Raw genomic sequence first — 26747 nt, forward strand, 5'->3', positions numbered from 1 at the left:
AACAAAGTCATCAGATGAGTCTGTCAAGTCAGGAAGGTCCCAGCAACCAACAGTTCGCAGAGCCCACTGAGACTGCATAAGGAGGCCCTCGGGCTGAGTAAGGTAAAGTACAGGGAGGAAGATTCTGGTTTAACCTCAAGAGCCTGATGCCTCAGTGTGGAAAGGGCTCAAGGGGCCACACAGTTTGTCAGGACAGACTGCATTTCCATCCTCTGTCACTTACTATCTTGATGATCTTGAGCAAGCCACTCAAACTCTTCTTTCCTTCCGTCAGATATACTGGGTACCTACTAGGTACCAGTCACTGGACTAGGTCTTGGGCTATAATGTTGGAAAAACACAGACCTGGCCTCTGTCTTCAGGCAACCTACAGCAAGGGGAGACTGGCATTTAATGGCCATGCTACTCAAAGCAATCCACAAATGTAGTGAGACCCCTTTCAAATTACCCATGACATTTTCCACAGAACTAGAACACATGATCCTAATATTTACATGGAGCCATAAAAGACCCAGAATTGCCAAAGCAATCCTGAGGAACAACAACAAAGCAGGAGACATAACACTCTTAGACTTTAGGCAATACTATAAAGCTATAATAATCAAAACAGGGTCCCATTACCACAAAAACAGACATATATAGATCAACGGAACAGAACAGGGAGCCCAGAAAAAACCCACATACCAACAGTCAATTAATCTTCAACAAAGGAGGCAATAATATAAAATGTAAAAAAGACAGTCTCTTCAGCAAGTGGTGCTGGGAAACCTGGACAGCTGTATGTAAATCAATGAAGTTAGAACACACCCTCACACCATGCACAAAAATAAACTCAAAACAGCTTACAGACTTAAACATAAGATATGACACCATAAAACTCCTAGCAGAGATCAAAGGCAAATATTCTCTGACATAAATCATAACAATGTACGCTTAGGTCACTCTCTCAAGGCAACAGAAATAAAAACAAAAAAATGTGGCTTAAACTTATACCATCCTTTAAACTTTTACCAGCTTTTGCATAGCAAAGGAAACCATTTAAAAAAAAAAGACAACCTATGGAATGGGAAAAAATATTTGCAACAGAAATAAAAACAAAAAAAATGTGGCTTAAACTTATACCATCCTTTAAACTTATACCAGCTTTTGCATAGCAAAGGAAACCATTAAAAAAAAAAAAAGACAACCTATGGAATGGGAAAAAATATTTGCAAATGATGCGACCAACAGGGCTTGATTTCCAAAAAATACAAACCGCTCATACAACTCAAGAACAAAAAACCAAACAGTCCAATGGAAAAATGGGCAGAAGACCTTAATAGACATTTCTCCAAAGAAGATATACAGATGACCAATAGGCACATGAAAAGGTACTCAACACTGCTAATTATTCAGTTCAGTTCAGTTCAGTCGCTCAGTCGTGTCGGACTCTGCGACCCCATGAATCGCAGCACGCCAGGCCTCCTTGTCCATCACCAACTCCCGGAGTTCACTCAAACTCACGTCCATCGAGTCAGTGATGCCATCCAGCCATCTCATCCTCTGTCGTCCCCTTCTCTTCTTGCCCCCAATCCCTCCCAGCATCAGAGTCTTCTCCAATGAGTCAACTCTTCGCATGAGGTGGCCAAAGTACTGGAGATTCACTTTAGCATCATTCCTTCCAAAGAAACCCCAGGGCTAATCTCCTTTAGAATGGACCGGTTGGATCTCCTTGCAGTCCAAGGGACTCTCAAGAGTCTTCTCCAACACCACAGTTCAAAAGCATCAATTCTTCAGTGCTCAGCTTTCTTCACAGTCCAACTCTCACATCCATACATGACCACAGGAAAAACCATAGCCTTGACCAGACGGACCTTTGTTGGCAAGGTAATGTCTCTGCTTTTGAATATGCTATCTAAGTTGGTCATAACTTTCCTTCCAAGGAGTAAGCATCTTTTAATTTCATGGCTGCAGTCACCATCTGCAGTGATTTTGGAGACCAAAAAAATAAAGTCTGACACTGTTTCCACTGTTTCCCTATCTATTTCCCATGAAGTGATGGAACCAGATGCCATGATCTTCGTTTTCTGAATGTTGAGCCTTAAGCCAACTTTTTCACTCTCCACTTTCACTTTCATCAACAGGCTTTTTAGTTCTTCTTCACCTTCTGCCATAAGGGTGGTGTCATCTGCATATCTGAGATTATTGATATTTCTCCCGGCAATCTTGATTCCAGCTTGTGCTTCTTCCAGCCCAGCATTTCTCATGATGTACTTTGCATTGAAGTTAAATAAGCAGGGTGACAATATACAGCCTTGACATACTCCTTTCCCTATTTGGAACCAGTCTGTGGTTCCATGTCCAGTTCTAACTGTTGCTTTCTGACCTGCATAGGTCAGGTGGTCTGGTATTCCAGACCAAGAGGCAGGTCAGGTGGTCTGGTATTCCCATTTCTTTCAGAATTTTCCACAGTTTATTGTGATCCACACAGTCAAAGGATTTGGCATAGTCAATAAAGCAGAAATAGATGTTTTTGTGGAACTCTCTTGCTTTTTCGATGATCCAGCACATCATTGTTGGCAATTTGATCTTTGGTTCAAATCAAAACTATAATGAGGTATCACCTTACATCAGTCAGAATGGCCATCATCAAAAAAATCTACAAACAGTAAAAGCTGGACAGAGTGTGGAGAGAAGGGAACCCTCTTACACTGTTGGTGAGAATATAAATTGGTGCAACCACTGAGGAAAACAGTATGGAGGCTCCTCAAAAAATAAAAATAAGAGTTGCCGTGTGATCCAGCAATCCCACTCCTGGGCATATCTTAGATAAAACTACAATTCAAAAAGATACATGCAACCCTATGTCGATAGCAGCACTATTTACAATAGCCAAGACACAGAAACAACCTTAATATCCATCAACAGATGAATGGATAAAGAAAATATGGTATATATACACAATGGAATATTACTCAGTAATCAAAAAGAACTAAACAATGCCATTTACAGCCATCTCTAGGATGGACCTAGAGATTACCATACTAAGTGAAGTAAGGCAGAAAAAGAAAGAGAAATACCATATAATAAAACTTATATGTGGAATGTAAAATACGATACAAATCAATGTATCTACAAAACAAAAACAGACTCACAGACATAGAGAAGAGACTTGTGGTTGCCAAGGGGCAGGGAGGATAGAGGAGGGAGGGAATGGGACTTTGGTATTATCAGAGTCAAGCTATTATATATAGGAAGACTAAACAACAAAGTCCTACTGTATAGCACAGGGGACTATAGTCAACATCCTGTGACAAACCACAATGGAAAAAATATGAAAAAGAATACACACACACACACATACACATATGTAACTGAGTCACTGTGTTGTACAGAAGAAATTAACGCAACACTGTAAGTCAACTATACTCCAATAAAATTTGTTTTAAATGTACATAAAATGAGAACTAATTACTTAGAAGGCTAAAATAAGAATTAGTTAATTAAAAGGCGTTCAAAGGGCTATCAAAGAACACTGCAATGAAGGGGTCTCCTAACTAAGCCTAGGTCATCTCAGGAGGCTTCCTCAGAGGAGTGGCATTTTAGGCTGAGAGGTTAAACGTGAGTAAAGTTAGTGAGATGAAGACAGGCAGAAGTGACAAGAGGAAGCCAGGGGCAGGGAGAACCTGATGCACTTGAGAAACTGAAAGAAGTCTGTAAGAAAGAGGACAACAGTAAGTCCTTAAGGCCAAAATGGAGGACTTTGGACTTTAAATGAGAAGTCATCTAAAGGCTTTATTTTAGACTTGTATTGTTTAAAAGATCACTCGATCTTCCATGTGAAAAACGGATTGGAGACGAGGCCAAAATGGATTCAGTGAGACCAGCTAAGAGACAGTTACAATATTTTAAATGCAATGGATAATGGGGACTATGCTCAGGTGATACGCTATGCTATGCTAAGTCGCTTCAGTCCTGTCCGACTCTGTGCGACCCCATGGACAGCAGCCCATCAAGGCTCCTCTGTCCACAGGATTCTCTAGGCAAGAATACTGGAGTGGGTTGCCATTTCCTTCTCCCATGCTCAGGTGATAACTTGGGCTAATTTGATGGCAATAAAAATTGGGAGAAGTGGACCAATTGTTGATACCAAAGAGACAGCTGACTAGGAAAGGCCTGGAGTTCAGAATAGAGTTCTGGATTACAGATCTGGAATTCATGGAAAAAGAAAGGAAATAACTAGTGAAGAATAGAGAAGATGGTTTCGCCTTGAGCTCATAGGAACAGTAACATTTAAGGGGAAGGAAATTTAGCAGAGAAGACAGAAAATATCACAGAGAAAGAAAACCAGGACAGGGTAATGTCACAAAAGCCACTGTCAGGAGGCGGGGGTAGGGTGGGGGAACCCTTTTTAAGAAGAAAGAAGTGCTGAGTCAACTGTGCTGTTGACTGCTGAGATCATAATCAATCCCCCAGAATAAGTGACATACAGTCCCTGGTGATCTGAGTAAGAGTCACTGCAGAAGAAGGGTATGACTTGAGGTCAATTAGAATAGACCAGAAAGTAAGTGAAAGGTAATCAAAAAGGAAACAGAAACTTTCCACAAATTTAACTGTCAATGACAGGAAATGGCTCAGTAGCTAGAGAAAGTATGTCAAAGAAAGGACATTTTTTCAAACAGAATATTTAAATGATTAATAGGCAAGAACCCAGTAGAGGGAGAAGTTGAAGTCCTAGGTGAGAAAGGAAGTCAGTGGTACACCAGGTCCCTGGGGAGGCAGGAGGTGTGGAATCTAGAGCACAGGTAGAGCTGGTCTCTGATGGAGGAGAGGACACTTACTCCACTGTTCCTGGAGGGGAGGAGAAGACAGGTGCAAACAGAAGTGGGTCTACAGGTACCGTGTCAGGAATTGGGGGGGAGTCCTGTTTGGTTTCTAGTTTCTCAGGAAAATAGGAGGCAAGATCATCTGCTGAGAATGAAGGGCAGAGGGAAGGGGTGTTAGAGGTTTAAGAGTGGAGGTTTGAAACAGAGGTTACTCAAAGTGGGAGAGGGTGCGCTCCCGATGAACAGTCAGATTTCTCCTTTTGCACAGGAGCTTGTCTGTAGTAGGGGCTCAGGATACAGGAGTTCCAATCCACACCATTGACCATCACAGGAAACGTGTGCCATGACAGCTTCGAGGGCTCTTCTGGTCCACCCCTCAACTAGTGAGGAGACTAATGGCTAGGGAGCAGAGCCTCACTCGAGGCCAGAGAGTTGGTGGCAGGGGTCAGCTGGCTCCCTGTCAGTTCAAGATGGCTTCAGAAATACTTGCTGAAAAAGTGAATAAAATACCCATTTCCAGGATTATAGAGGAGGAAATTCCATACCACAGAGTGGTTGAAGGCGATTTCAGACAAAAGATAGCATCAAGAGAGAACTGGCACTCATGGTTAATGATCTGTCTGGCTTGCTTTATGTGTTGAGTATGATGAAGATACAAAGTCTACAAGGGCCCTGTGCTCCAGGTGATTAGATATAAAATATGTAGCACAGGAGGACTGTACAGTAGGTAACAGTAGTTGCTATCATCATCACCATCTGAGTGTCTGCCATGGGCCTGGCTAGTCTGCAAAGTGCTTGACATTAACCCATCTGTTCCTTACCACAATTCTATAAGGCTGACAATATTACTACAGCTAAGAAAAGACGATCAGAAAGGTAAAGCAACTTACTTAAGAGTATACAGATAATTAAAAGTGGAGGAGAATCTGAAACCAAGTCTGTCTGACTCTGACCCCCCAGCTCTTTACACTACTACTTCAAGTCAGATGAATGGGTAGCCAGCCCTGTCCTCATATTATCTGGGGCTGCTGAGGCTCCAGGAAGTAGGAAGTCTGAGGCACAGCAATTTGCTCAGGAGACAGAAAATGTGAGCTAGGACACCAGGCCCAATTCAGCACAATATGTTGCTACCCTGCCTGCTAATCAATCCCACAGAGGAGGAAGTCCCAGAAATAAGCTTATTTCCCAATGCACCATTGCCCCACCCTCCATGACTTTCGGGTGTGAATGGAAACTAAACTGACTGGCTATCACAGGCTTATGACCTCACAGTAACCAGCTGGAAAACACAGACTTCATCCAAGAGTCCCTTGAATCAACTGACTCAACAAAACAGTTACAAATTTCTCCAAGTGAGGCAAAACAAAGAGCTGCTGCTGCTGCAGCTAAGTCGCTTCAGTCGTGTCCGATTCTGTGCGACCCCAGAGACAGCAGCCCACCAGGCTCCCCTGTCCCTGGGGTTCCCCAGGCAAGAACACTGGAGTGGGTTGCCATTTCCAATGCATGAAAGTGAAAAATGAAAGTGAAGTCGCTCAGTCGTGTCGGACTCTAACTAAAGAGAGTAGTAGCATAGAGTACTGTAAAAGGAGTTAAGAATGCTTAATACAACTATAAAAAGTCATAGTTTTATTTCTAGGAATTGTGAAATAAATTAATCACAGACTTTTTTTTTAGGTCAAACCACTCCCAGAGGGGGACTAAGAGATGAATCAGACCTAGTTCCTGACTGGTACAGCTCCAGAATCAACTATGACTCTTTGGGATAGAAGCTGTGATCACCGAATATACAAAAAACTATGAAAAAATAAATAGAATTGAAAATGTGGTATATATACACAAAGTGAAATATTATGTAGCCTTAAAAAGGAAGGAAATTCTGACATGCCATAACAAAGGTAAACCTTGAGGATATTATGCTAACTGAAATAAGCCAGTCACAAAAGACAAATATTGCATATGAGTTCACTTATGTGAGGTATCTAAAGTGGTCAAATTCATAGAGACAGACAGAATGATTGTTGCCAGGGGCTGGGGAGAGCGGGGATTAGGGAATTATTGTTTAATGAGTATAAAGCTTCAGTTTTGCAAAATGAAGAGTTCTATAGATGGATGATGGTGACAGCTGAAGAACAATGTAAATGTATTAACGCTCCTGAACTGTACACTTCAAAATGGTTAAGATGGTATGTGTATTTTTAGCAGTTTTTTAAAAAAACAACTAGGGCTGCTATTGAAAGTGAGCAATGAAGCTAGTACAGGCTGTACTTGGTCACATTCTGTGCACTGTAGACTACTGATAAATAACTGTTGCTTGAATAAATAAATGAATGAGCTGGCTAATGAATGAGTGGAAAGCTGCTGTCTCTTGACTTCCTCAAATTACCCTCCCCAAAGCACTGATCAGATTCTGGCTTTGAGACCACAGACATTCTCTTTTTTTAACTTCTTTATTTATGTTTTAAATTTTTTGGCTGTGTTGGATCTTTGTTGCTGCACATGGGCTTTCTCCAGTTGTGGTGAGCGGGGGCTGCTCTACAGTGGCAGCTCTTGGACTTCTCATCTCATTGCGGTGGCTTATCTTCTTGCAGAGCACAGGCTCTAGGTGTGCCTGGGCTCAGTAGTTGTTGCACAGGGGCTTAGTTGCCCTGCAGAATGTGGAATCTTCCTGGACCAGAGATCAAATCTGTATCCTCTGCAAAGCCATGTGGATTTTTAACCACTGCACCACCAGGGAAGCCCCAGGAATATTCTTGAAATTCAGGCTGTCATGGTTCAGGGGCCTATGTGTTCCTGAGAAGACCAAGGCCCATCTGACCAAAGTGGGCAGAAATAATAACAGTCCTGAAATTCTCAGGGTTGGAAAGAACTCTAAGATAGATCACTTTAATCTCATGTTGGAGTCTCTTCTCCCACATTCCTGTCTGATCTAATCTGCTGGCATCCTGAGCCCTAGCAGAAGACCTGTTACTAAATCTCAGCAATATTTACGAAGAAAATTGGAAAACAACAAATCAATGAACTCCTGGTGACTCACCCGGTACTATCACAGGCCATCCTAGTATTCCTATGACCTCCAGGATGGGACCCTGGGGAAATAGCAAACTGCCTGTCCATAGTTAGGATCAGCAAGGTCACATTCTGTTGGATGGGAGTTTTCAAAGTGACTCCTCTGAAAGAGACAGTTGGATACAGTGGCTCCTCTGAAAGGGAAAGCCATTCTCAATGTCAATTACTTAGGGAGAGGTAGCTATCAGGTAAGATACTAGGATTCAGAAGATTAGCCTGTGGAATAAAGGAGGGGCAGCACTATTTTTGTCAAGAACACAGGCTCTGGGTGTTGGCATCTGGAGGACAGTCACTGTCCAGGTGTGGATTCCAGGTTGTGGGTGCTAAGATGACACCCAGTACACTGATATAGGCCGAGTTGGATGAGGCAGGGTCTAAAAGCCCTGGAGAGCAGGCCGCCCGGTAAAGAGGCTCACACTTTATTTTCGCGCTCTTATCCTCAACTCTTTAATAAAATCCAATGTGACTGTTTGATTCTTACATTCTGTGCTAAGAGGTACAGTGAGGTATGTGGTTTACCCTTGGGACAGACTGTTATCATGGAGTGGTGGGGGTAACTAGTGACATCCCATGAAAGGAAGGAGAATACAAGGGGTCAAGAGCTAGTGTTTGAGGCACTCTCCACCCTAACGAGAAATTCTCCCACCAGGTCTCCTGGTGAAGCTGGAATTTATCATTATTAGGGAATTATCTCGGAGAAGGCAATGGCACCCCACTCCAGTACTTATGCCTGAAAAATCCTGTGGACGGAGGAGCCTGGTAGGCTGCAGTCCATGGGGTCGCTAGAGTCGGACACAACTGAGCAACTTCACTTTCACTTTTCACTTTCACGCATTAGAGAAGCAAATGGCAACCCACTCCAGTGTTCTTGCCTAGAGAATCCCAGGGACGGGGAAGCCTGATGGGCTGCCGTCTCTGGGGTCGCACAGAGTCGGACACGACTGAAGCGACTTAGCAGCAGCAGCAGGGAATTATCTTATGCGGGATTATCATTTACAATCACTGAAGTACCCAATAATTCTTCCCAAGAACATGGGAAGAGGCCCATGTCAAATCCTATCTTGCAGAGGCCAATGTAATAACTCCTTCTCCCAGCTGCAACTCCTGCTAAGTCACTTCAGTCGTGTCCGACTCTGTGCGACCCCATAGACGGCAGCCCACCAGGCTCCCCCGTCCCTGGGATTCTCCAAGCAAGAACACTGGAGTGGGTTGCCATTTCCTTCTCCAATGCATGAAAGTGAAAAGTGAAAGTGAAGTCGCTCAGTCGTGTCCGACTCTGTGCGACCCCATAGACGGCAGCCCACCAGGCTCCCCCGTCCCTGGGATTCTCCAAGCAAGAACACTGGAGTGGGTTGCCATTTCCTTCTCCAATGCATGAAAGTGAAAAGTGAAAGTGAAGTCGCTCAGTCGTGTCCGACTCTTAGTGACCCCATGGACTATAGCCCACCAGGCTCCTCCGTCCATGGGATTTTCCAGGCAAGAGTACTGGAGTGATGCTAACGTGGTAATCAATCAATTCTGAGCTTAGCTCCACCTGGACAGAAAAGGGATTCTGCAGATTAGTCATTAGGGACCCACCTGGGAGGGAATAAAGGCTATATTTAAATTGGCAGCTGATAATAACCTTGAGATAAAGTTGGCAACTACTTGGGAAAATCATGAGAACTGGTCCTGTAAAAACGAAAAAGAAGAAGAAATCACTAGAGAGTAAAGGACAGGATTCCAGTAAGAGACACTCCGAAAAGCTGGTTGTGCCACCGAAGGAAACAGTTTTAGTGAACAGCTGCTGCTGAAAGTAAAGTGAGTAATTAGACAATCTAGGGTCTGAAAATCTCTTCAGGGAGTGAACTAGTTGAATGAACAGCTGAAGACACAACTAAATAAGAGAAAGTGAGATGCTGTTAAAACATGAGACAGCTGTTCAGAAAAGAATCTAATAGGCTGTCTATAAAGTGACCCAATATACTTTGTTTTCTATTTAATCCATTACAGGAAAAATAAGAGTCCCATGATACTGGGACACAAAGTTCCAGACCCAAAACTGTACTTGGTTGACATTACACAAGGTGATAGGGCTTCCCAGGTGGGACAGTGGTAAAGAATCTGCCTGACAATGCAGGAGACACAAGAGATGCAGATTCAATCCCTGGGTCGGGAAGAACCCTTTGAGTAGGAATGGCAACTCACTTCAGTATTCTTGACTGGTAAATTCCACGGACAGAGGAGCCTGGCAGACTACGGTCCATGGGATCACAAAGAATTGGATATGACTGAGTGACTAGCACACACACCCAAGGTTATTGATAGCTGTATCTTCTGTTTAACCTGAATTGCCCTAAGCCTACCAGCCCAAGGCACAAATGAGATCACAGTAGCTGTGACATACAAATTTGCACAGCCAAGAGGTCCCCACCTGCAAAACTGCCACAAGCTCAGCAAGAGGTCCTGAAGTGCCTCACATGAAGTCAGTGCCAAGCCTTTCTTTTCTTTTCAATTGGTCTCCACTGATATCTCCTGGCTAAAAGCCAGGACTTGTATGTGGCAGAACCAGGAGAACCCACTTCCCTGATGTTCTAGGGCTTCTCTCCAACTTGCCAAACTTCGACCTAGAAAGAACTTTGGAATGCCCTTCAGTCCCCACCCCACACACCAAGAGTCACAATTATTTCAGCACAGAAACTGGAGAAATGTCTATTAAAGTTGGAAATATTTCTTCTTGGGGTGGGGTCTAATGGAATGATACCAAGATGGGGAGCACTTCTGTGTTGTTCACACAATTACAAAAAGAACTCATTATTTTTACAAACAACAAAACAACAAACATATTTCCATTGTGGAAAAAAAGGAGTAAGGATACTGAGTTGGGTTTCTTAGACTGACTGTTACTTTATCTATATTTTAGGCCTGAAGAATCTTTGCATGGTCTCCACCTGGTCCTCTCACAGCATTTCCTATCTCAGTGAAGGATCCGAGGAGTTGCTTGAGTCAGAAATGTCAGCTTCAGTACCTACCTTTCTTTTCTTCCTGTTTTTTCCTTCAGTCCCCAGAACCAATCTATATCCAAGTCCTGTCAAACTTACCTCCAAAATACCTCTCAGTCTACTTCTGTCCCTTTTCACCATCTCTACACTAATCCAAGCTGCCCTCATCTTGCGCAAACTACTGCAACTGTCTCTTTAAATAGTCATAGTGGGTCACGCTCATCTGTGGACCCCCCTCCCATCTGTTCTCTATCCAAAAAGCCAGAATGAACTTTTCCAAGTGCAAATCTGATGACATCATTTTCTATCTTAGACCCTTAGTATTTTTAGTATAAAAATCACAATCTTTCATTTGGCCTATATGGGTTTTTCTAGTCTAGCCTTTATTTCTCTAGACACTTCCACTATAATTCAGCCCCACAACCACGTTAGCCTTAGTTCCTCAAAGTTCTCACCTTTTCTCCCACTACAGGCCTCTTATACATGCTATTTCCTCTACCTGGTACACACTTCACTTTTCACTTCATCTGGTTAACTCCCACTCATTGTTCAGGTCAGCTCAAAAGTCACAGCAGGGAAGGCACCGTTGAGCCACAAGACTAGGTCAAATGCTGTATTTGTTAACAGTATCATGAACCTCCCTTGATAATATTTATTAGTATAATTTCTAATAATATAATTTCATAATATATTATTATGAATAATATAATGAATGTATCATATATAATTTATTGGTGTTTTAAATTACTTTAATACCCATCTCTCTCGACAGTAAACTCCATTTGGGCAATACTCAAGTTTATTTTTGTACACCTTTCTAATCTAAGCACATTAGATGTGCTTAAGGACACAGGAGACATTAAATAATTATCTGTTGAGTGACTCTCAACTTCCTGTAGGGTAAAGTGATTTTTACCTTATGGCTTAGAGTTAAAAATTCCAGGGTACCTCTGAGATCTAGCTTTCCAAATTTTAAAGAGGAAATCTCCATATATAACCACTCACATCTTGAAGGATTTTGTAAGGCTTATCTCTTCCATCAAACAAGTAATGCTATCTTGAACTCTTTGAAGGTGGCAGGAGGCAGTAATAAAAGCCCAGGTGAACTCACCCCTATGGTCGATGCCATGTAGTCTGCACACATTTCTGCAAAGTCCCGCTCAAGAACACCATAGTAGAGGCCATAGAAGAGGAGAGAAATGCCAAAGTCCATAGCATCTTCAGGTTTGATCCTGTAAGGGAAGCAGTATGGCCTGTAAGACTTGCCCTGAGACGCACTTGCTTTGCATTACTGCTCTGGGACACATAAGGCAGCGCCTAAAATTGGAAGCCTCAAGAGTAGAGCAAGTATTGACAAACTAAAACCAAGTCCAACCTGTTTGCATATGGTCTGTGAGCACCTCCTGACAGGCTAGGACTGGAAGCTGTGAAGACCAAGACAGAGTATCCCCTTCTGCCCATTTCCTCACAGGGTTTCCAGTGCCTGCCTCCTGTGACTGATGACCATGCCTTGCAGCGGCCTAGGCTCTGTTCTGGTTCGCACTTACACATTGGGGACTCCACCACTGGCAACCACTGCACACCAAACAGTGGGATTTTCGGTCTGGAAGTCAGCAACTCACTAATGAATTGCCTCTCCTCCAGCAAGTTGCCTAAATTGAAATGGCCAAGCCCTCCAAAAGAAGGGAAGAGCACAGCAGGTTCTGGGTGTCACAGGAGCAGACTGAAACTGATCCCAGTGCTCACCCACCCCCTTCAGGCCCCTCCTTCAGAGAATGTTTCACCTGATGGCAAGTGGACACAAAGAACGCCCACCATCTGAGACAGTTCACCCAGGCAAATACATGGGGCAGGGAGGCGTTTTCTCTCTTGTTACGTAAATACCTAGAAACCATCCTAGATCTTGCCTTTTGTCCCATGAAACCTAAAATATTTATTTGGCCTTTTACAAAAAAAAAAGCTTTCTAACCACAGCTTTAGAAAAGAAAGATACGTTAGTAAATGTACACATACCCGTTACATACACTTTTTAAGTTGCAACTACATATATTCTGTATCATGTCACCAAAGTTAAATTTTGGTTCAAGTCTTCTTACTAAGGACAACATGCCTATAATATTAGGAAGTTTGTTTTAGTGATTTCACGGACCAATAATTTGCAAACTTGAGTCTTTAAATGTTTATTAAAGAAAAGTATCTTTGTTAAAACATTTGTATGAAGAACTGAATGTGTTCACTTAAGACTGTAAATTACATTTATCTCAGAAAGTTGAATTTGCCCACCAATCTTGTAATATTTAACATACTAATTTGATATCATGGTCTTATACCAATTAACTAATTAGCATCATAAAAATGGTCAAGATTCTCAAGTATATTTTCCTCCTTATGTAGTTTATCAAAGTAAAAATTATAATTCTAGGGTAAATACCTTTAAAAACATAACATAAAACATGGAGAATCTTGGTTTTTACTTTTTTTAATCACAAAGGTTAGGAAGCTATCTGGAAATACCTGGGTTTTCTTTGATGAGACCTGATGACTCTTCACTGATAAATTCCTATAAAGATCTGTGGCACCTGTTTATTCTTTCAGCCTGTACTACACCTGGAAGGAAGAATTCCGTGGTTGTCCTCTCACTATATAAAGTAGGACTGACATCTTTCAGTATCAGAAACTCCTGCCTACAGTGTACTCAGTTTGGGGAAGAGGTCAGTGGTCATGAATTTAAATTTTAATCCTAAATCTCTAGCTTCAATGCACTGTCCCAGGCTTAGAATTCCTCACGACCCACAGCCTACAGCCCCCATTCCCTCAGCCAGGAAACCACATTTCTACCCTTTTCTGCCCTACTTTTTGTACCCTCCAGTCCCAGAGTCATTATCATTGTCATAGTCATTGTCCCAGAGTCCAGGACAGGATTATCTGGCTTTCAATCTAATGAGCAGGGGCGTGGGAGGGGACCTATATGCTGAATCAGATCTTTTGGAAAGCTTATGACAATAGGAAAAGCCAGAATCCCACTCCTAGTCGTGTATCCTTAGGAAGCAACTCGGCAGTATTATCCGCGGCAGCAGTACACTGAAAAACAACCTACATGCCCAACAGTGGAGCAAGACGTAGAAGTCCACAGGTTAATTCTGTCTCCTGAGAAATCTCTTAAAAGCAGAATGTCAGCTGTGTTACACAGCAACAATGCTTATGTTGAACCTGATCTGCGATTAGAACACAGGATCTGGATCCAGGAAGTTTTAAACCTGATGTGTTCCTTGGAGAAGTGCAGCTTCTGGGCCTGGGTGGCTCCCACACTCACCTGCGTGGTCTCATTCCCTCAAATCTCAGCCCTGGGACTACTGGAAGGACTCCAGCAAGCACTGCCTTATTATTTCTGGTCTTGTATCTTTCTAGGTGGATCTGCTGCCAGGTGCAACCAACCGTTCCATGAGTTCAACTGTCTAGCCTGGGGTCAGCAAACTTTGTCTGTAAAGGTCCAAATTGTAAGTATTTTAGGTTTATGGCCCTTCAAGTTTCTGCCACAATTATTCAACTCTGCTGTTTTACTGCAAAAACAGCAACAGGCAATGTGTAAACAAATGAGTGTTTCAGCAGAAATGTTTTATTTTATAAAAATTGAAGGCAGGTCAATTTGGCCCATAGGATGTAGTTTGCCAACTCCTACTCTGCTTGAACATAAGACCACTAAGGTAGAGTGGATGCTGTAAGAAACAATACACACATGGAAAAGGAAAATGGTTCTGTTGGGGTGATGAAGTTATGGGTATAATCATTATTATGCTTATTTTTGTTATTATAGTTTTCCATTAAAATATAAATTCTTAGAAAGTACAACCAATGATTTGAGACTCTTAACTCTGTATTACCCAGACATTCCTTTCTCTGTACCAGCACAAAATATCCTCCCATCCTCCACAGCCCGAGTCGCCTATCCTGAGTGCCATGTTCCTCTCGCTAAAACTCAGGACTTGTCCCAGGAACAAAGGCACATCTCACCAGTCCCTTCTCCCCAAACACCAGCAAAAACAAAAGCAAAGGGTACTCACTTGAATAATAAGTTAAGACCAAAGAGGGTAAACATGACAGCCATGTAGCCAACGATGCCAGTGGCATAGCTGATTTTATAGATCAGCAGGAACCACTTATAAACCAACCTAGAGAAAGGAGAAAAAATTAGTAATGCTGACCCAGAAACACTGGCCTAAGAGCCTCTGCATCACCAGAATTCCTTTCTCTCACATCAATGGGGACATCAGGCTCTTTGCCTAGGACTTAATATTGAGCAACTTCAGTTACTATACATGGCTGATCACTCCCTCAATTGCAAAACACCTCCACATACCTGGGAGGTATTTTGTATTTGTATTTTGGTATTTATATTTTCCTGGTCTCAAATCAAGGGAAGAAAAGGGAGCATTAAAAGGAGGTTTCAACATATGTAAAATAGATAGCCAACAGGAATTTGATGTATGTCTCAGAAAACCCAAACAGGGGCTCTGTATCAACCTAGAGGAGTGGGAAGGGGAGGGAGATGGGAGGGAGGTTCAAGAGGGAGGGCATAAATGTATGCCTATGGCTGATTCATGTTGATGTTTGACAGAAAACAAAATTCTGTAAAGCAATTATCCTTCAGTGTTTGTTTTTTTTTTTAAAAGGAGGTTTCAACATCAAACAAAGAACGCCTGCCTAACCTCAGACAACTATGTCATGTCAAATTTAGGTTAGCTGGATAAGGAAGTGAAAATCAGTAACTATAGCTATGCTCAGAAGGAAACAGGTATTCTTGCCAGGAAAGAGGATTCAAGGAAAAATGAATAAGAGGTAGAATTAGCTACAGGCTTTTGTAACTGGGCATGGTTAATCTGAATACTGCTTTGTTCTAACCCACAGAACAATAACAAAATGAATGATGTCTAATGAGTTTGCTTCTGAATTTTTTTCCCCCTTGGAAGAGAAGGGATAAGGAAGGAGGCACTCAAAGAATACCTTTATTTGGATGTGTGTGTGTGTCAGTGGTGTGGGTTGGGGAGTGGGGGTTTGATGGGGGTATGAGATTCTCCTGAAAGAGGAGCCATGCTCCCTAGGATCCAATGAAAAGAAGTATGGAATCTGGTTGGTTGACTGCAAGTAGGTTCGGAGAGGAAAGACTGTTCCCAGAATGTACCAGAGCCTTTTAAATGCTGTGGACGTAGGCCCCTTATATCATGGGCCACTGTTCTACTGGCAAGGAGAGCTAAAGAGCAACTCAGCAAATCCGTCTAGCTATTGAGAGCCAACAAGGTTACTGTCATTCTAATGGGCTTGAGGGAAGATGCTCAAGGTCCCTGCTTGGGCCTCCCTGCTGTGGCTAAGCAAGGGTATAATGACTTCTCAGGTTAGCAAAGGGACCCAAACACCTTGCAGTGTCCACCTTCAAAGACCACAGAAGCTCCACCATCCAGAGTCTGCAATGATCAGCTGGGAGTGAGACACAGCGGAAAGGATATGGCATTTTAGGAGGAACGTGGATTAAGTAACCCCAGGTAAGTCATATTAACTTGAGACAAGTTTATTAAGTCCTAAAACAGGAACCCCTTACTACCTTTCTCACTGGATTGTATATAGCCCATTTCCTAGTGTATAAAATATATGGTCAATAAATGCTGCAAAAATAAATGTGGATGTTTATGAAAGTGCTTTGAAACTGTAAAGCATTATTGAATGCTAGTTGTTAATCACTGAAAACCTCTCATGTTAAAAACATATTTTCAGTCATTTAGCTAATATATTTAAATTACCTGATGATACTTAACATGCTTTATTATACATTCTTCATATTACCCTATATGAGGTAGCAATTATTATTGCATTTTTAGGGATAAAGAATTCAAGGCTGAGAAACATGCAGTCATATGGGTCATATAATTAACAAATGGCAGGGTTGGGGGTTTCCAATCCACATCCATCTGGCTCCAGAGCCTATATCTTTTATAATGGCTTTTACTATAGGAGACTTTCCAGGTGGCTCAGTGGTAAAGAACCTTCCTGCCAAGCAGGAGATGCAGGTTTGATCCCTGTGTAGGAAAGATTCCTAGGAAAAGGAAATTGAAACCCACTCCAGTATTTTTGATTGGGAAATCCCATGGACAGAGGAGCCTGGCGGGCTGAAGTCCATGGGCTCACAAAAGAGTCAGACACAACTTAGCAACTAAGCAACAGTAACAACAAACGGCTGCTGCTGTTGAGTAGCTTCAGTCGTGTCTGACTCTGTGCGACTCCATAGACGGCAGCCCACCAGGCTCCTCCATCCCTGGGACTCTCCAGGCAAGAACACTGGAGTGGGTTGCCATTTCCTTCTCCAATGCATGAAAGTGAAAAGTCAAAGTGAGGTCGCTCAGTCATGCTGACTCTTAGCCACCCCATGGACTGTAGCCTACCAGGCTCCTCTGTCCATGGGATTTTCCAGGCAAGAGTACTGGAATGGGTTGCCATTTCCTTCTCCATAACAACAAACTACCATAGCCAGAGAGGCGGTTCTGGATCACTGACTTCACCTTGTAAGTAAACTTTATTTTGTAGAATAAAACAAACATGTAGAATAATAGAAGGCCAAGAAAAGGCTGGCAGTAAAGTAGAACATAAGAAGCATGGGAAAAAGAGTAAGTTTCAAGTTGGAGGTCTCTGGATCAGGTAGTTACAACTCTGAGACTGGCCAGTTCCTCTGTTAGGCTCTCCTAGACCTGCACACGTGTCTCAAAGCACTTACCAACTGCACTGAAACAGCTGCTTTCTTGTCCATCTCCTCCATTAAAACGAGTACTCCTTGAGGGCAGGGACCATGTCTTATTCAGCTCTGTATCCCCAGCACTCAGCACAGGGCCTGACACAGAGCAGGTGCTTGTTGAATGAATGAATGAGAAAATCTCTCTCTCTTTTTTTTCTGTCAAGCATAGATATAAATGACCTCACAAGCTGGTTGGGAGGATCAGATGAGAAATGCATTTGGAAATACAAAGAATTATACAGGAAGGGGCTGCTTTGTGACCAAAGAAGGAAGTATTGTTTGTTATAATTCTCCAGTTTAAATTTGCTAAGATTCATTCATTCAACAAAAATTCAGAATAGGCTACTATGTGCCAGGCCCTTTGGCAGAGCCTGGATATACAGTGACAAACAACATGGATGTGGCTCCTGATCTCACAGTTAGTTAGTGGGGGAGACAGACACTTAAAATAATATTTAGTCATAAACTGTGGTAAGTTCTATGAAGGAAAGCTACAGGGCACTAGGAAGAGAATGTGACAGAAAATCTACTTAGAGATCAGAGAAGAGTTCACAAAAGAAAACAACACTTAAAATGAGACCATAAGAACCAGGATTTGCTTACTTATATTGTTAGCTTTTAATATAAACAGACCTTGATGTAAACCGTAAGGTAAGCTATAGGGAAATATTTGGGGGGTTTTATTCTGTGAATGGGGCAGGAGATCTCCCAATCAGCTTGTTTTGGTGGGGCTGTGTGCCAAGTAATCTTGGCAGATAAAAACTGCAATTTTTTTTCCCCCAGTTTAAGCCCACCCACCTCCCATGCATCCCAACCCATTAGTTTCAGGAAACTTGGCTCCTTCCCACTACCCACTAGCTAAATTCTCACCTTGGGGTTGTCTGGACTAGTGGTTTTCGGGTGGCTCGGAAGGTGACAAAGGCTGTGACAGCAGAGAACAAGATCCAGATCACTAGGAACCTCCACCAGTGCAGCTTCACTGTGAAATAGAGGGGAACAACCCACATCTGAAAGAGGGTCACCATCTGAAACACAAACATAAGCACTTCAGCTCTAGCCAGCTTCCTCTGCAGATCCATCCACAAATCCAGAGCATGTCTTTTGTGTTCCATTTTAGCCTGATCCTTTCTTTGCGCTTCCAGTTTTGGATAAAAGCACCTCCTAGTGACCCAAGTTAGAAACCCTGGGACCATGCTTGACACCAACCTTTTCCCCCACCCAACTGTTCATTGTATCTACTCTTTCCTTTCCATTTGAGCCCTTGCTGTCTCTTACCTGGCTGACCATGACCGCATTAAGTCTCCCTGAATTCAATGTCTCTGTTCCAATTTATCCTTCCCAGGAGCATACACAGTCGTGAACATGTCACTCCACTGCTTAGAACCCTCTGAGGTCCCCCTTTCTATAGATAAGATCTGACATCCTTAGGCAGTCATATCTCCTACAATGGAGCTCCAAACGACTGTTTCAGGACCATCTTCTACCACTCCCCATGACTGCAGTCAAGGTGTCCCGCTCTGAGACTAAAACATCCTTCCCACCTGCCTTTCAGCCTGAGAGTACCATATGAGAGACACATGAAGCCTTCAGTCTCCTTGCTAGGCAGAATAAGTCACGATTTCCCAATGCTCCAAAAGCATTTTCCTTTCTACCATCATTACAGTGCTTATCTAGAGTATGAGGCTAGGTTTGAATTCATTCTCTACCTTACTGTAAGCTCCTTGAGAGCAGTGACAAGGCCATACTCTGGCCCATGATAGATCCTCAATGAATTTAGATAACTGAGGGGAAAGCTAGACTAGAACCTTAAGAGAGAGGCACAATTCTGTTATAAGAGTATCTATTTTACTTTCCCTCCTTCCACCTCAGACTTGTTAGCTAAGGTGTTCCAAATGTATACAACGATTCTAAGTCAGAAGCTGGGACCAACACCAGTCTTCTGCTTCCCCAAGTCTTCTAACTCCTTCCCCAACCACCCAACTGTCACTAGATGGCACTCTTCTCAGGTGAGCAGCAGGTATAAAAAAGATAATTGGCACTCAGAGGCTTTCTTCCTGGTATTAAATGAAATGAAAGAATATATTTTTTTAAAAGGGGGGGTGGGTATAGAGAGGACAATAGCAGCTAGCATCCTAAAGTTTCACAGAAGAGAAAACTTTTGAGAAAATATTTACTCTTGAGGATTTCTAGACTAGTGCTGCCTAGTCCAAATATAACATGAGTCATATGTGTAATTTTAAGTTTTACAATAGCTATGCTTTAAAAAAGTAAAGAGACACAGATGATCTTAATTTTAATAATATATTTTATTTAACCCAATACATCTAAAATATTACCCTTTTGACACATACTTAATATAAACTACCCATGAAACATTTTACTCTTTTTTTTTTGTAATAAGGTTTTAAAATCCAATGTTTTATATTTACAATATATCTCAAAACAGACCAGTCACATTTCAGGAGTTCCACTGCTACATCAGATTGGATAGTGCAGCTTAAAGCATCTTTTTAGTTGTAGCTACTACTCTATTTTTATAGACTGCTCTGTGGCAAGAAAAAGCTTTAGTTTTTTAGTGTTATTTGTATATTTTAAAAGACAGAGAGGGAGAAAATGGTGATCAGCCACTTTGCCTTAGAGCCTCTAGTGCTGTCTGCCCACTGCTCAGTGAACAATGCAGCCTCAGGACCAGTTCCACTGTAGGGACTCCCTGCAGTGGAGTGAATGACTCCCTGAATGAAGCATTCTAAAATATTTAAAGTAGGGGATAAGGCAACCAGAATCATGACACTAGAAGTGGGTAGATGAAGGAGGATGTGCAAAGAAGGGCTGCATGGTCTTCAGCCTTCACATCATTTACTCTGACAGGCTCATGGGGGTGTTTATAAAGCAGTAGGCCCAGAGACTTGAGAAGAATTCAATCACATGGTCCAGTCACATATGTTTTCTCTAAGAAAGAACAGGAATTCTTGTCTACTTCCAGCTTTTCCAAAAACTTGGCTTTTTACATAACAACAACCAGCCTGCCCTCACAGCCTCTTTCCCACTCCCCATCACCAATAGCATGTTCTGGTGGGGAAGGGGTGGGTAGAAAGCAAGTCAAGATAATTATCCCCACATGAGCTGTAGCTATGCATATTTTGGGTTAGGAATTGGATTTTATTTGCAGTGGAAGAAAGACATAGTTAGGAGTAAGTCTGGGCTTCCCTCATAGCTCAGTTGGTAAAGAATCTGCCTGCAATGCAGGAGACCTGCGTTTGATTCCTGGGTCAAGAAGATACCCTGGAGAAGGAAATGGCAACCCACTCCAGCATTCTTGCCTGGAGAATTCCATGATCAGAGGAGCCTGGCAGGCCACAGTCCATAGGGTCGCAAAGAGTCGGACACGACTGAGCGACTTTCACTTTAGGTTCTTTGAAACATATGTCCTGGTAGAGGCCCAGCAAACCTGGATTCTAGTTCTGATCTGCCTCCAAATCATTACATCACCCCAAGGAGGGTTTGACTTGATTTTCAAAGCCCTTTAAGTTCTAGCACACTAAGGTTCTGTTAGACCTTAGCTGAGCCTTGTATCGCAGACTCCCTGGGAGAGTAAAGGCAGTGTGCACTCTCACTCATCCATCAAGTATTTACTGCGCATTTAATGGGAAGCGAAATAAACATGACTTCTAGTTCCTGTCCTCAAGGAGCTAACAGTCTAGCAGCAGGCGAATAACATAGATCAAATCCTTATTTAATGACTCAATAAAACTTTAGACCCTTTCTAAAGAAGAAAAAATCATTAAAGATCAAGTGGACACAGTAGAATGATATAATACAATGAAATGACTAGCAACTTAAGAATTAAAGATATCTAGATATGAATCCCAATATAGCTACTTACTGTTGCCTAGGCAAGTCACTCAGCTCTGATAGCCTCAGTTTTTTAAAGTATAAACGAGGTTAAGAGTATCTACTCCATTAGGCTATACAGATTATGTGTTAATGCATGGAAAACTTTCAGAACAGTACCCAACAAGGCAAGCATTCAATACAAGTAATGTAATAAATATAATGTAAGGATTCAATATGATAGCTCTTTTATTTCAATGTCAGCTTTCCAGGTGGCTCAATGGTAAAGAATCAGCCTGCAATGCAGAAGACATGGGTTCAATTCCTGGGTTGGGAAGATCCCCTGGAGAAGGAAATAGCAACCCACTCCAGTATTCTTGCCTGGAAAATCCCATAGGTAGAGGAGTCTGGAAGTTGCAGAATCCAAGAAGTTACAGAGTCAGACATGACTGAGTGACTAAAAACAAAAATATTTCAATGGCAACAATGTGTATAAAACCATAAGCACAGCTGCATAGTAAGCACAGTTGCTTAAATAAATTGAGAACTCTTACAATGGCTTCACATGATCAAAAATTCATAAAGTCACATATATAAGGGAGCAAAGATTGCAATGAGGTAACTAAAATAATCAACATATTAAAAGTGGTGAGGTATCAAGACACTCTCTGCTAGGGAAGTTTGAAAGCCAGATTCTGTTCAGGGCCTTGAAAGCAGCTGCTGGGGTGAGAGCCCAGTGCCCGACAAGGGGCAGGCAAAGGGGCTGGGTGAACACAACAGTTTACCATGGGGAAAATGGTAAGTTACAATTCTGCCTGGTTAATTTATTTGTGTCTACTGTAGTATCTACTGGCATTCTGCTTAATAAATTAAGTTGAAGGCATTTTTAATGGCTAGCTTGGCAATAAATGGCTGAAAGTTACTCAAAATTCTCAAGACTAATGGCAGGGACTCTGGTGCCATCTGGTGGCAATACTCTGGTGCAACAGTTTGTTTAAACAAATGCTTATACCTGATGCCATGAAAGGCACAAAAGAAGGGGAAGCTGTGGCCCTAACTTCTCCTCCAGAATCTGGGGTAATGAGACATAAATGCAGGAACTGGGCAGTCATGCAAAGCGTCAAGCACTGACATGGGAGTTCAGAGGAGAGGTGCAACAGTGCTGGCAGAAGCTGTCAAGGGGAGACTGGCCAGAAACGGCAGTGCTCTGGCTGGTTCTGAAAAGTGAGAGTGAAAGTCGCTCAGTCGTGTCCGACTCTTTGCTACCCCATGGACTATACAGTCCATGGAATTCTCCAGGCCAGAATACTGGAGTGGGTAGCCTTTCCCTTCACCAGGAGATCTTCCCAGCCCAGGGATCGAACCCAGGTCTCCCATATTGCAGGCGGATTCTTTACCAGCTGAGTCACAAGGGAAGCCACAAGCGAAGCTGGTTCTGAAGGAGTTTCATTATGGTGTTGTGCGTGCGTTTGTGTGTGTGCGTGTGTGCGTGTGTGTGTATGCAAGTGCACATGTATGTGTGAAAGCCATTCATCCTCTTTCCCTGAATCTGCAAATATGAAGCTGAAGTGAAGACCAGCCTGAAACTGACTTACTGATTCTTTCAGCAAACATTTACCGAGGAACAATCTCAGCTTCTCCACAAGACTACACAGTTGACATGATAATGTTAGATGCTACAGGAAAAGTTAGCTAGCCCTTATTCAAATGGACTTTGTTTAGATTTCTTTCATCTCAGAAACTGTAATTCATGAAAACAAAAAAGAGCTGCCAGATTACATCCTTCTCTGGACACTAGCTCCCTTGCCAGAGGCACGTCTGACTTTCAGGATTCTCATCACTTCTTATTTGCCTGTGTTGTGGGGACAGAGATCACCTACTATGCTTGACTGCAGAGGAATACCAAGGATGAAATGAAAACTACAAGTCCAGGTAGCACAACAAAGTAAGAGACTCACAGCTTGAATCAGCTTGAAAAAAAATTGCTGATAAATGGACAGAGGTCAACCGGAAGAAGGTCTGGGATATGCTCCAAAGCTCTGATCAATACTGTCATGAATGATTCAGATGAAAATACAAAGGATCTGCTTATCAAACTGTGAGCAACACAAAGCTTGGGATAAAGGAGAGAGGAGCAAGGCAGTGAACATGGAAAATAGAAACAAGATCCAAAATGAATGAAGCTCATTCCTACAGTTCTTCTAGATCTACCATTCTGTGATCTGGTAAGCCGAAATGAAGAACCAAAACCTCAGGCTGAAACTTCACCAACTACCCAAGTATAGGATGGGGAAGGAGCTGCTCACATGAAAGAGATCTAGGGGTTTCACCTGACTACAAATTGCCAGGGAATATATGCCAACAGGGTCATTATCCAAAAGCCAAGGCAACACTATGCTACTTAACTAAGAGTAAACCCTGAATGAAGGAGCAAGTAGCTCTACCTTTCTCTGCTCTGTCAAAGAATCCTTCAGCCCTGAGATCTGGTTTTAGGTCCACAATACACAAAGAACACTGATGAATAAACATGACCATAACAGAGTAGCCAGGATTACAAAGGGTCTGGAAACCAAATCACATAACAAACAGCTGAAGACACTGGGATAACAGGCCTGGACAAAACTAAAGGAAGGCGTGGCTATTATCTGAAGATCATTCAGAAGCCCAGCAAGCAGATATAGTCTGCATGGTTTCTGTGACCTGGTAAGACCCCAAGTATTGCTAGAATATTACAAAGAGAAAAAACTGGGTTGGCAATTACCTCCTACCACACCCCTGGAAAATGGTCAACTGTATCATAAGAAGCAGATAGTCCAGTGATAAAAGATGTGCTAGATAGTTCTTTCCTATTGCTGACCTGAAAAAACCTGCCTTTGTCTACCTTCTGCCTCTGAGTCAAATTCTTGTCCCTCAGAGAAGTGCAGAGTATATTTACTCCCTATTGCTTATGCCTACTTTCCTAATACCGCAAATTATGTCTTTTCCCCTCAAGTCTTCTCCTCTTCAGGTAAAAGTCACTCAAGCAGTCATTTAACAAACACTTGCTGGGCATTTACTGGACACCAGGCTAAGGACTGGGGAATTCAGAGTTGATAAACAAAAGCTTCTCAAGGAGAAGTCTACTTAGGATAAACAACCATAATGCAGTATGCTGCTGCTGCTAAGTTGCTTTAGTTGTGTCCGACTCTGTGCGACCCTAGAGACGGCAGCCCACCAGGCTCCCCTGTCCCTGGGATTCTCCAGGCAAGAACACTAGAGTGGGCTGCCATTTCCTTCTCCAATGCATGAAAGTGAAAAGTGAAAGTGAAGTCGCTCAGTCGTGTCTGACTCTTAGCGACCCCATGGACTGCAGCCTACCAGGCTCCTCCGTCCATGGGATTTTCCAGGCAAGAGTACTGGAATGGGGTGCCATTGCCTTCTCCGATAATGCAGTATAAGTGCTATACGCAGGTCCTGGTGGCCAAAAAAGCAGAGCAGAAGTGCCCCACCCAACGTGGAGGAATTATCATCTCTGTCCTGGGTGGTCCAACAGGTGCAGATGGAGAAAGGCATCATGACGCAGGAACAAGGTATCCTTGAGAGAGTACACAGGTACCTGAGGGAGGTGTGAGAAATGAGCCTACAGAGGTAGGCAAGGCTCAGAGAAGGCTGATCACACTTAGGAATTTTTAATTATATTCTGGGGAGAAAAGTTTTTCTCACAGAAAGTGGATTACAGCCCTTTACCATCTTAGTCAGCATTCTCTAGCCACATTCTAGTGACCCTCTTATTGTCTCAGTCTGAGAAAAATCTATAGTACTTTAAAGATTTCCAGGTAGGAGATTTTGCCACTCATCCATTCCAGGAGGGAACAGCAGTTCAGGAGACAGGAGTCTGAAAAGATAGTATATTTGCTAACAGACAGGGATGATGAAAGCTTCTCCTTGGAGATCTTTAAAAATAGGATAGATACTTTTCCAGGCATAGGCTTACTCCTTCCCCTAACATCCCTGAGGGAGCTAAGGAGCAAGTAAGATTAGACTCTGAATAGATGATGAAAACTGAATTACAGAGAAACCAAACATCAAGTCCTGAGCTAGGCTTCCAACCCAGATCTTCTGTCTCCCGAGTCCTGCCTCCCAGCACTGGTCACCAAGTTAGGGGGAACCCTGAGGAGGCAAAATAACATAGACCAAAGTGAGGATGGTTGTGAAAATACTGAAATTCAAGAAAAGGACATGGGCAAAAGTCATTAAAGGAAAACCCGGGGCGAGGAGGGGGTGAAAAACAGAAATGACTATGGCAGAACTGTCAACAATCTCCTGAAACTTTTGGAAACCTCAAAAAATGTTGAGTACTCTATGGAAAGAGTACTTAACCAAGAACCAGATTTTACATCCAGCACTCCAATATGATGGTCATGTGCTCCTGGCAAATCACATCTGGATTTTGCACTTCAGTTTCCTAATCTGAAAAATGGAGACAAACCCCTATCCTATCTTATAAAACCTATTTGTTGTGAAGTTCCAAAGCAATGGCAGATGAGATAAGTATTTTGTTTTTAATCAACAAATTCAAAACTATAAAGCAGTGTAAGGTATTATTATAGTTGTTGCTGGTACTGAAAAGAACAGTACCTGAAATTTAAATACAGAAAACAGTAGGATTAACCCAAGAGGATAACCCAAGAGCAGTTAATTTAGACTCTTCTTTTAATCTAAAATTTCTTTTCTTTGAACTCCTATATTGCAGAAAGAAGTCTGATAATCTTGACAGTGAAACCAGTAGATTGGCATACTCGCTCATAATCAGCCTCATGGCTGGCAACATCCGTGCTGCTCTAGGTTCCAGAGTCTAGGACAGTGTTTCTCATTATGGATCAATTTTCTCCCCAGGGGACACTTGACAATGTCTGGAGATAGTTTCGGTTGTTACAATCAGAGGGAGGAGATTCTAGGTAGAAATCAGGGCTGGTGCTCAACACCCTATGATGCACCTCATAGCCCCCGAAAAAAATAAAGAATCATCTGGCCAAAATGTTAATATGCTCCCTACTGAGAAACCTGGTCTAGAAGAACAGAGCTGGTGTTTTTCTACTTAATGGTCATGGGTGCCTGATGGAAGGTTGGGCCACCAACCAGCACTAGTAAAGAATAGAAAATTTCATTCAGTTGGAGAGAAACAGAGCCTTATCAATTAATTCCATCATTTCTTGGCATGCCCTGAGAAGCATTTTCTGTGAAGCTCTGATAGCTAACCTCTAACAGCTCATGTTTCTACTACTCAGCAACAATCCGAGAGCTTCT

General features: G+C 42.5%; 1 protein-coding gene across 4 annotated transcripts in view; it reads right to left on the reverse strand.

Moving 5' to 3' along the window:
* RNF121 (ring finger protein 121) overlaps window positions 1-26747 on the reverse strand; it is an 83192-nt gene that overhangs the window by 7135 nt on the left and 49310 nt on the right. For all 4 annotated transcript variants that reach the window (XM_027563017.1, XM_027563018.1, XM_027563019.1 and 1 more), the window contains 3 exons: window positions 18501-18655; window positions 14914-15021; window positions 11964-12084 (listed from right to left, as the gene is read on the reverse strand). In XM_027563017.1, the coding sequence (XP_027418818.1) occupies window positions 11964-12084; window positions 14914-15021; window positions 18501-18655 (384 nt within the window). The remainder of the gene's footprint in view (window positions 1-11963; window positions 12085-14913; window positions 15022-18500; window positions 18656-26747) is intronic.

This window comes from Bos indicus x Bos taurus, chromosome 15 (assembly GCF_003369695.1).
Source record: "Bos indicus x Bos taurus breed Angus x Brahman F1 hybrid chromosome 15, Bos_hybrid_MaternalHap_v2.0, whole genome shotgun sequence".
NCBI lineage: Eukaryota > Metazoa > Chordata > Mammalia > Artiodactyla > Bovidae > Bos > Bos indicus x Bos taurus.